Source organism: Pteropus alecto, unplaced genomic scaffold (genome assembly GCF_000325575.1).
Source record: "Pteropus alecto unplaced genomic scaffold, ASM32557v1 scaffold79, whole genome shotgun sequence".
Taxonomy (NCBI): Eukaryota; Metazoa; Chordata; class Mammalia; order Chiroptera; family Pteropodidae; genus Pteropus; species Pteropus alecto.
Window position 1 is genome coordinate 21,149,674 of NW_006494612.1, and position 11,632 is coordinate 21,161,305.

Here is an 11,632-nt window from a genome sequence, read left to right on the forward strand (position 1 = left end):
TTGTAATTGGCAACACTTTAAAACATCAAATACTGCTTTCAGTTTCTCTGCGTCTATGTCATTTTATATACAGCATAGGAAGCATTGGAACAGAAAATAATTTGAGCTATTTTCCTTGTACCTCTAAGCTGACTTTCCTTATAATTTATATTTTATATAAGATTTAAAATTTACATTTTACAATATGAAAAGAAACAGTAAGGCTCTGTGAATATCATTGGTCATATTGAAAAAGAGAAGAGGTATTGCCAAGATCCCTAATTTCAGAATTCTTGTCTTTTTCCCCATGTGATTCCAAGAGATGAAAGACTAAGAAAAGGCACTCTTTCTTAATGGCTAGAGTTTCACTTCCAGATTAACCATCAGTCCTGCCCAGGTTACTCAGGCTGGACAGTGTGTGCACCTCAAGGGCTCTTTAGCACAGGGTTTAGACGAAAGCCTGGCCTGACATGTCTGTTGTGAGCCCTGTGTTTGAGGGTAGTGCTTGCTCTAAACGCTTGTTGCTTAAGCAACAGCAGAAGGAAGAGAAAAAGCATGCTTATTTTTCTCACTCGAATGTAGAACAGCTGCCCAAACCACCCTCAGGCTGGAGAGTGTGTGCACCTCAAGGGCTCTTTAGCACAAGGTTCGGACAAAAGCCTGGCCTGACATGTCTGTTGTGAGCCCTGTGTTTGAGGGTAGTGCTTGCTCTAAACGCTTGTTGCTTAAGCAACAGCAGAAGGAAGAGAAAAAGCATGCTTATTTTTCTCACTCGAATGTAGAACAGCTGCCCAAACCACCTTCCTCTGGTTTCTCTTTACCTGGGTCTATCCTGAATCTGCCCCTCGTAGAGAACAGGCTCCTCTTGGGTACCAACTCATAAAAGAGAGCAAAGAGAAAGTTGACTCTCACCTGGATCTGTATTTACTCTGTATTCTTTCCAGCAAAATCCATTTCTAGCAGCTCTGATGTAGTTAGCAACCCATGTGTCCTTGTTTTGATTCTGTCCTTCAACTAAGCAGAAATGCTCCTTCTTAGAGGTGGGATAAGGAAAATGTGTGACCAACAATGTGGCCATGTCATACTTGATCAGATGGAAAAGTTTCCTGTAGCTATTATCTCAGTTTGAACAGTTGGCCAGATGCTAGTATAATTTTCATTCTTTCACTAAAGTCACTGACACCTAAGACCCATGTCTAGATCAGTTTGGCCACAAGTAAGTCTAAGAATCATTTTGTAATTGTTTGATTATCAGATCATAGAGTTCTAAAATCAATGCTGCCTTTTCTAAGTCATTAAAGATTTTGCAAAATATTTGCTTTTCTGATTCATCTTCATTCAAGGTTGAGCCCATTGCTTTTGAATCATATTCACTAACTCGTAAACTGTTAAACTCTAATATTACTGGTACGTAAAAATACATTTTATCTTAATACTTGAAAATTCCAATTCATGTTGCTTAGATATCTTCGAGTGACTGAAAGACCATATTGAAAGAGCTTGTTTTATATTACGGTAAAATATGCTGACTGTAAATAAAGATAAGAATGATTTGATACATTACAGAAAACACATGCAAAACTGCACAAGAGTTTTCCTCAAGTGGTTTTGTAAGAAGAGAGGAAAAGAAATGCTAAAAGCAGTTTGCTAAAACAGTTTGCCATTCTATGTTCTTGTGATATTCATATGCAAAATACATGCAGCTTATAAGGAAATAATGGGTTGTAGTCCTAGGAGTTCTACTTTTAAAAATTAAGTGCATAGAACTATAATAGGCATTTAATGAATAATTTTAACATTTTTGTAAATTAAAAAACATTATATTTATACAGTAAACATTTAAATGACCAGAACGTATACAGAGAACTTAATTTTTGAAAATGAAGTGACAATTGAGAACACATTTGTTTCTGGCCAAAAACTATGAATTTGGGCTAGTATTACTTTGGCTTAAGTTAGATCTGGTCTAAGGAGTAGTGTTCTTAACTCAGGGAAGGAGAGTTAATCAGATCAGCTAATGCCATTTCTAAGACTTAAAATTAAGCACCGTGTAATTTGGGCCCTTCCTCTGTTAATGGTCAGCAGTTATTTCATGCCCTTCCTGTCTTAACTAACTTGTCTTTGACTAATGTGAATCAGTTATCATAGTATTTGCATCCACTGACCTTCTCTTTTTTAACAGAGATAGCTTTATATAGAGTTAGCCATTAGTGTGAAATGCATCTCATAAGATTGGTTCTCTTTCTTAGGTCATCAGAGCATTGCAGAGGGTTGACAACATGGTTGGCATGCTGATGGATGGTCTAAAAGAGCTAGACTTGCATCGATGTCTGAACCTCATCCTCATTTCAGATCATGGTAATCTCTACTTCCCTCACTGACCCTTTAATTTAAATGGTCTCCCCCACCCCCAATTTTGCCTGATTGATTATTGTTTTATTATTTCCTCTGATTTTTAAAGTTAATTCTTTTTCTAAAACATAGTTTCTTATAGAAAGTAGAAATGTAATACAGAATTCACAGACATCTAAGAGCCTATCAATCAAAATGCATCCATCTCCTGATTTGGGAAAGTCTTATACCAGGAAATTGGATAGTTAAAAATTTCTTTTTTCACTATTCACTTTTGGTAAATCTACTGTAACAATTTCAGATTTAATTTGAACAGATTATTATGTACCTTTTCTATTTTCTTTAGCATGATAAATCTGACTTTGGAAGCAGCGTATATTAATTTTGGCAAATTTTAATTTCACTTTTACTTACTGTGATCTTTATAACATGGTTCTATATAGTCTTTGGACTACAGAAGTGGGGTGTATACAAGAAAACAGAAAACAGATTTTTTTATTGTTCATTTTTTCTTATTATTGTTGTTTGCTTCAGAAACAGTTACTGAAAACTATTCTAGAAACAGTATGAAAAAGTTTTATACTAAAGAAACTCCAGTCTTGGAATGAGACCGAATTTTATACTCCAGTTAATATCCTTGGTGATTTGGGGAAAATAACTAGGCTTTCATATTCAGTATAAAACTGTGATAATTTTCCTCACTTGTATAAAGATATTATAATATGTAAATAAGAAGAAACATTAAGCTAATTTTGAATGAAGGAAAGGGAAAAGATTTTTTTTTTTAAAGTGAAGTAGTAAATATAGCTGAAATTCCATGTCTTACCTGTTAGATATTTAACTAACACAAGCATTGAGCACATATTTATTGAATTAAATTCTGGCAATGAAAGAAGTTTTGTTCTATGTGTTAAATTTTTAATTAAAGTTGCAATGTGTTTTGGAATTTTTTTACCTAGGCATGGAACAAGGCAGTTGTAAGAAATATGTATATCTGAATAAATATCTGGGAGATGTTAAAAATATCAAAGTTATATATGGACCTGCAGCTCGATTGAGACCCTCTGATGTCCCAGATAAATACTATTCATGTAAGTTTATCTCTATGCTATCTTTGAATATGATTATATTTAGAATACATTCCTCTAAATCATTATATCTCTAAAGAGAATCCATTAAAGTTAATTTCCTTTTCATGATTAAATGTCTCAGTGCATATCTTCTGTACCCAAAGGGACTTTATGGGGCTAGATGTGAGGATACAAGTCTAACCACGTACCAATTTGGTATTCATGGCTAAGAATATTATTTGATGAGCTTAGTACATTAACATAGTGATCTATATGCATAGTGACTCTATATGCATGACAAATTTTATTAGCATTTTTTTAAATGTATAAAGGTAGTACACAGTTATTGTAAGACCTCTTATGAAAACTATAGAGGGAATGGAAGTCCCCAGAAATGTTTAGGATGGGATGGCTGAGGTTTAGTTACACCCTTAACTCAATTAGGCCCCTAAGTTTCCCAAACTAAAGCAAAAGCTATGTCTATTTGCATAATACATAAAATCTATATACAGTACATATTCTTTTATCTGGATAATTTTCTCAAATTTATGTAAAGTCTAGCTAAAAGGATCTTAGAAAGCTAGGTAGTATTGGATTTGTAGCACAAGTTACGCTAAGTAAGTACACTGAGGGCTTGCTATGCAAATTCAGTTTCAAAACTATTCTACTTGTCGTCTCTTCTAAAAACTATAAAAAACTATTCTACTTGTCCCTCTTATTTGAATCTGGAATTATCAGTGAATATCAAAATATATAAAGTAAAAATTAATAGTTTCCCCACCCCAAATCCCCATAATTTATAGCTTAGTTCTTCTCTAGAGGTAAACACTGTTGAGTTTAGAATGTGTCTTCTCAGCTATTTGCTATTCATAAATAAAACATTCATTTTTATTTTTACACAGTGAAATTGTACTAGATCTAGATAGATGGATGCATGAGTATTTGAATGCATGGACAAAAAGATGGATAGATGAATGGACAGGCAGATGGATAGAAGGCCAGATATATGAATGGAAAGGTGGATAGATGAATGGACAGGCAGATGGATAGATGGTCAGATGGATGAATGGATGGACAAATGGATGAGCAGATGGATGGACAGGTGGATGTTCTGTAACTTGCATTTTCATTTAACAAATATGGCATAATTTCACTGACTTTGGGTGGGAGTAGCCAAAGATCTGTCTTATTCCTACCAATGGCTAATATGTAATGATTTGAATGACCTTTTTGAAACTTGCTTTGGTCTTTAAATATAGGATTTGAGCCTGACATTCTATAATTTTTGTATTATTTTTATTGCTAATTATAACATACCATCCACAATTAATTCTTATCTTTGTTTCACTTCAGTTAATTATGAGGGCATTGCCAGAAATCTTTCTGTGAGTATATTTATTTTTCTATTATCTAATTATTGTATTATCTAGTTTTGTTTAACATATATTTAGGAAAAAAGTTTCAGTATTTGTTATTGGGATTATAGGATTAGAATTTTGAGTGTCTGGGTCAACATTTAAATTCTCTGTAGGTTTTAAAGATCTTTAAGGACGTATCCCAAAAATCTAGGTTTGAATGTTTTTAAGAATTTATTTATTGATATCGTTGAATTTATGTGACAATATAAGAAATACATAATTGAAAACAATAGAAGGAAAAAACCTAGACATGTTCTGCTATAAATACTGTTAGCATTATGATCCATAGTCTTTTTTATGCCTATATTTTAAAAAGCAAGTTTTTGTTATAGTGCTGAGTTATCTATACTACGTTTTTTTTTGTTTTTTTTATTTTTACTTGATAGAAAATTGAATTTTGGAGAAAATTCTTGTAATTGTAGTTACAAGAGTGTTTGAAAATAGGATCATCAGTAGTAACTCAGATATAATCTAGTGACACAGTCTAAGCATCCTAGGACTTCTATATGGTGATTATGATTTCCTGTAAAAATAAGGATATTCAACAGCTAGGAAATGTTCAACTTGTACATTATACAAATAGTAACTCAGTTATTTTTCCACATGTGACTTATTAGGCATGCTGGTAAAATGTTTGTGAGAAAAATTCATATGGAATTAGAAAGCACTTTCAAGAGAAGTATACTAAAAAAATATGGAAGTAATGTTTTTTCTTTGCCTTCTACAATTTCAGTGCCGGGAGCCAAACCAGCACTTCAAACCGTACCTGAAACAATTCTTACCCAAGCGTTTGCACTTTGCCAAAAGTGACAGGATTGAGCCCTTAACATTCTATTTGGACCCTCAGTGGCAACTTGCATTGTAAGTTCTGAATCTCCCAGGTTAACTTAGCCTGATCTGTTAATAATTCAAAGTAACCATGGGTCCTTTCCAATAGTGTTGTTTGTTATATGAAACTGCACAAATGTGATTTTCTGAATCACTCTTTATGAACATAGTAGAGGTGTTTTGAGATTAGATAAGGGGTTCTCAACCTTGGCCTATTGACATTTTGGATCAGATAATTCTTTGTTGTAGGGAGCTGTATCGTGGGATGGTTAAAAGCATTCCTGGCTTCTCACTAAATGAAAAAGTACTCTTTCTATATAGTTGTGACTATTGAAAATGTCACCAGACATTGCCAGAAGGCCGTGGGGAGAGGGGATCAATCCCAGCTAAGAAGCACTTGCACTGTCTGCTCACATCCATATTGACTATTTCTTATGCTCCATATTTGTGATACCACTTGCCATTGTATCTCTTCTGCACATTACAGTGATGCCTAGTAAGTCCAGCAAAGTCCAGCAAATAATTGGCTAAAGCTCTTTACCTTATAATAACGATCAAGTACCTTCATCATTATACAGTTTTTTTTTTCATTCTTGTTATACTAATTCGTCAATAAACCTCAGTCTGTTGGTATGTTCAGCAAATTATTTGGACGGTTAAGTTATTAACATCTCCAGACTTGATCATTAACTCTTTTGATGGTTGCCAGGAAACCAAGGATGATAAATACCCCAGTCAAGCAAAACCTAAGCAGCAAACCAGAATTCAGTCAACAGAATTGCACCGTCTCTACTTTATTAGGAAGCTGTGCTTTTAGTGTTTGAAAGAATATGAAAGAAGGGATGGTTCTTATTCTCATTGAGAACTAATATTGAATGAACATCTACTATGTTCCAAGCATTTCTTTAGGTTAAACCATTTAATTTTTACAAACAACCCAACATAACAAAATTGAAACCAAGAGAAGATAATTAAATTGCCAAAGTCACAGCTAGTTAATAGCATAGTCAGGGTTCAAGACCAGTTCTATCTCAGTGCCGGTGGTTTTTTTTCCCCTCTATGCCGTATTGTTTGTAGTTAACTCGTCTACAGAATAAAAGATAAAGGCAGCCCTTTACTGCTTTTCAAAGCCAGGTGATTTTATTTACCTTTTCTTGGTTTGTATAACAAAATAGTTACCTATTCTTTATTAATAGAAATAATCCCATAGTTATCAATTTTTCTTTATGAACTGACTTTACATTATTAATGCATATTATGCCAAATTAGGAATCCTTCAGAAAGGAAATATTGTGGAAGTGGATTTCATGGCTCTGACAACATATTTTCAAGCATGCAAGTGAGTAAACCTACTACATATTTTTTAAATGATATATCTAAAGAAAAACTGCTATATAAAGTTTTAGACTTAAAAACACAGACTGATTATGTCTTAAATGAGAAGTAATGAAGCATATACGTTCATATAGCTCTTTTCCTTTGGACATTAAATGAATAGAATTTAGTTAAAATTTTATATTCTTATTTCATGAATGTGTGACATATACCTCCTACTAAATTTCCAATAATTATTTTGCATATATTATGCTTCATTAAGAATGTTGCTCCACAGTAAATGAAAGACAGTTGGTTAATATTTGAAAGGATATCAAACTTACGTTCTAAATGAAGATAATACCTTAAATTTACCTAGCACTTTAAGATTTTAAAAAATATATTCACAACAATTATGTAATTTGATTCCTGCAACACTGCGTGAGGCGGGCAGGGAGAGGTTTACATCCCATTTCTTAGATGAAAATCTCTTTCATTGTCATTCTGCTCTGCAGGTCAAGTCAGAAATTGTAGTAAAGCTAAGATAAATATTCTAGGTGTCCTTACATTTTATGTGCAACAGGGGTTTAAAAAAATTCTACAAAGCCCATTCGGCATAGTGTTTTTCTTTTTATCTTAACATAACCAGTTTATATATATGTACTACAGAAAATATAAAATAGTTTTTGACCAACTACATACATCACTGAAGTGAATTGATAAACTTCCTTTTCTGGCCAATCCAGGCTCTCTTTATTGGCTATGGACCTGCATTCAAGCATGGCATCGAAGTTGAATCCTTTGAAAATATTGAAGTTTATAACTTAATGTGTGGTAAGTGTGAACAGGCAACTTTCATCTCTTCTGAAAATAGAGCTAGAATAGGATGATCAAAAGTAGGCCACATGATGGGCACCTTTGTGGAAATGATGAGGCAAGACAGACACTTACATTTCTACTTTTCTTCTTCCTGACCCAGAGTCAATGAAAAAAATAGGCCATACATACTCTCTGATTACTTATCTGATTCTTCCACTGGGCTGCATACTGGTAAAGTACAAAACCCAGAGAGGAGAGGTCTGTACATTTTCGGTGCCTGGTTCTTTGCCTGCTCTGGGCTTAATTATATGACAACTGAATCAGATCAGTCGTGGAAGCCATAAAAAGAGTTTGGGGCTGTGAAAGGTAGACAAAACAGGTGGAACCTCTGGTAGCAATAATAGTTGAATGGATGACAATGTCAAGGTTGTAAAAACAAAGGCAGACCCATTAGGTATATTCTTGGTTTACTCTGTACCTTCTTAGTACTATTATGGGTGAGGTATTGCATCTTAAATGTTACTTCCTTTTTTCTGATGATACTGAGTATTTGCAAAACCTTAAATATATCCTGAGTATAATTCTTTTTGGGAGCTGATATGCATAAATGCGATAATAGATCCTAAAGCAGTTAAAACAGTGCCTGGCATATAGTAAGTGCTTTATAAGTGTCTGCTGTCATTACTATTAAGAACCTGAATCTTAGACTTGGACAAAGCTGGTTTTGAGTCCACTAACTTTATATGAGTAGCTTTGAGATCTTGGACAAAGTACTCTGATCACTCATCTACCAAATATTGACAATACTTATTAAATTGTTTTGAGGATTAAATAAGAAAAATATATTAGTATGGTGATTGACGTATAATAAGCATTCAATAGGTGGTAACTATAATTATTATGCACATTAAAATTCAGAAATTTTTATAAGAAGTACAGCAATACACATCAGCATTTCCATTAAGAATAGCATAGTCATAAATACTCTAAAACCCAAGAGAGTTTTATAGTTTTATTTTAGATAAAGAATTAAGGACTCATATAAAGTTAATTTAAAAAAAATAAAAATCATAGTACACATCTACTATTTATTTGTTTTAGAAACTTAAGTAAATCTTTACCCTTCTTGGAATTATGCAGATTTACTGAATTTGACACCTGCTCTTAATAATGGAACTCATGGAAGTCTTAACCACCTTCTAAAGAATCCCATTTATACCCCAAAGCATCCCAAAGAAGTCCACCCCCTAGTCCAGTGCCCCTTCACAAGAACCCCTAGAGGTAACCTTGGCTGCTCATGCGATCCCTCGGTAAGTATTGCTGAGAAGCTGAGCCTAGTGTGTATGTGTGTTTTTATAGCACCCTCTGCATAGCATGTCCTTTAGAAATACTTAATGATCAAATTCAAAGTTATGAGCGAGAGTAAACATAATATTTATTTTTAGTTCTAGTGACACATGCAGACTTTTTTTTTTTTTCCTCTACCTTGTTTTTTTGCATTTTTGCCTCTATTTTTATCCCTGGGTGCCGTGACTTGACTTTCAGGTTGGGAGAAGTCTAGCTGAGTCCTGGAGCATCCTGAATCATAGAATTTATGCTGTTACCCTAGCAGCGAGGTCTTGGTTATAAACCAGTCACAATATTCCTTCTCTAAAATACATTGCAACCTATTTTAAATTTTGGAGGGGGTGGATATCATTTTTTGGTACAAAACAGATATATGACACTGTTGCTTATGGTTATTGTAAAAAGATGAAGATTTGTGACAAGTTATGAACAAAATTGATAGGATCCATAAAGATAGAAATTTGGGGAGTAGTTGATTTTATGCTTTCTTTTTTGTTTTAGGATTGTAGAAAAACTGTAAGAGTAGAGATAAGAATTATAAAGAAGCTATTCTTATTTTTCAATTAATAGTGTTGTGCTTATGCTAATAATTTTATATTTTTGCAACTTCATCAAAAAATGACTTTTACAAGTTGGTTTTAAATTTTATCTGTGTTCTACAATAGTATAATTAAGCTGTAGAAGTTGTTTGTTACAAATTAAAACATGTCTGTCATTCCTTAAAAATAGCATTATTAACTTTTTAGATTTTTCCAGTCATGGATTTTCAGACACAGTTGAATCTGACCATGGCAGAAGGTAAGGCATGTTTACGCTTGAATTTGAAATGTTGAAGAAGGCTTTTTCTCAACAGTGTGAACCACAGAGAATTGGTTTGGAGGCATTTTTGAGAATAACCAATAAAATAAAAGGAGTAGTGGAGGACCACCTGATGAAACACAATTTTCTTTGCTTGACAGTCTAGACTGTTACTCATAAGGCAAGAAGGAATATTTACAGTGTAAACAGCTTGTAATATATTTATTGGAAGCTGAATCACTCTTTACGAACATAGTAGAGGAGTTTTGAGATTTTAAAGATTTTCATAGGCTTATAATAAATCTTCCAATTTCCATTTAAAATAACCTGTTAATTGTCTATCTCACTGGTTTTTAATTCATTATGAGATAGTATAAATTGCTTTTTTAAAGTTATTTTTTCATAAGTTTTGAATGAAAATTAAGAATTTGCAGACACCTGATGAAATTTGTCATTTGTGACCTAGATGTTCAGTGTCCCTTTGATAGAATCTCCAATAGATTAAGTTACTCGTCTCACAGTTTTTTCCTTCTGGAATAAAAAGATGAATTCTGCAGTGTTCCTGACTTGAATTTGTATAAAATCTCTGTAAATGTTTAGATTAGAGAAATCTTTGATGACCCCAAGGTGGCAAAGTGTTGTGGTGAAGAATGACACTTTGGAAACAGAGTAGATTGGGGTTTGAATATGAGTTTAGGAACGTATGTCCTTGGAAGGATTTAGTTCCTATAAACTTATTTTCTCATCTTTAAAATGGGCATATAACCTTAACTCATAGGGCAATATGAGAATTAAATGAGATAATGTCTACAAAGAACCCAGCACTTGGGAAAAAGGGCAATAAATGGTCCATACTAGTATTGTTTCATTCAGTTTAATCTTATAATTTCAGTTCTCAACTTTTGCTTTCCAAGTGCAATATCATTCAGAAACTTTTCTTTCTGGAGTACAGTTTGAAGAATAAAGTAATTCAAATGATGTTAAAGAATTTTAGTAATATCATTTAAGTCCTAATTGCTGAAATTTCTAGCAATTTCATGTAGTGTGTGTCTCTTGTGATATCTTCATATTACATTGCTTTTTCAGAATCTATAGGCAAAAACAAATCACGTTTGTTTCCTTAATTATTTATCGTTCTTCTCTTTGTAATTAGTTTTTTTTTTATAGTTAAAATAATTTTTCAGTAGGGTGAAATAGAGGAAAGAATTAGATGAGTGTATCATATATGTTATCATATAATGCACATCACGATGTTTAAATGGTAGTTCGTTTCCATTTTCCCCCTGTAACCCAAGAGAAGGTTATAAGACGTGGCACTCTACCCTATGGAAGACCCAGAGTTCTCCAGAACAGCACTGTCTGTCTTCTCTACCAGCACCGGTTTGTGAGTGGCTACAGTCATGACATCCAAATGCCCCTTTGGGCATCCTACACCGTGGACAGAAATGCAAGTATTTGTTACCCCTTTAGCTATGTGTGGTAATTTCAAATTATCAATAAGCAAAACATTGGGAGCATAGTTTCTCACTGTTAATTTTGGCTCTATAATCAGTTCCCAAATTAGATGATCACTGAATGGGGAGTCAGAAACATTAGGTTCCAGCTCTGCCACTAACTAGCTTGTGACTTTGAGACTCAGAGCATATTTATTTTTCTGTGAAATGAGGGGTCTGCAGTAAAGTCTTCTCCTTTGGCTTTTTTTTTTTT

The 11,632-nt window shown here is 33.5% G+C and overlaps 1 protein-coding gene across 1 annotated transcript in view; it reads left to right on the top strand.

Moving 5' to 3' along the window:
- Nucleotides 1-11,632, top strand: part of ENPP1 (ectonucleotide pyrophosphatase/phosphodiesterase 1) — a 42,434-nt gene that overhangs the window by 15,324 nt on the left and 15,478 nt on the right. Inside the window, exons 12-20 of the mRNA XM_015600062.2 lie at nucleotides 2,229-2,337; nucleotides 3,291-3,422; nucleotides 4,755-4,786; nucleotides 5,553-5,680; nucleotides 6,917-6,986; nucleotides 7,708-7,795; nucleotides 8,921-9,090; nucleotides 9,874-9,925; nucleotides 11,221-11,372. Coding sequence (XP_015455548.1) covers nucleotides 2,229-2,337; nucleotides 3,291-3,422; nucleotides 4,755-4,786; nucleotides 5,553-5,680; nucleotides 6,917-6,986; nucleotides 7,708-7,795; nucleotides 8,921-9,090; nucleotides 9,874-9,925; nucleotides 11,221-11,372 — 933 coding nt within the window. The remainder of the gene's footprint in view (nucleotides 1-2,228; nucleotides 2,338-3,290; nucleotides 3,423-4,754; nucleotides 4,787-5,552; nucleotides 5,681-6,916; nucleotides 6,987-7,707; nucleotides 7,796-8,920; nucleotides 9,091-9,873; nucleotides 9,926-11,220; nucleotides 11,373-11,632) is intronic.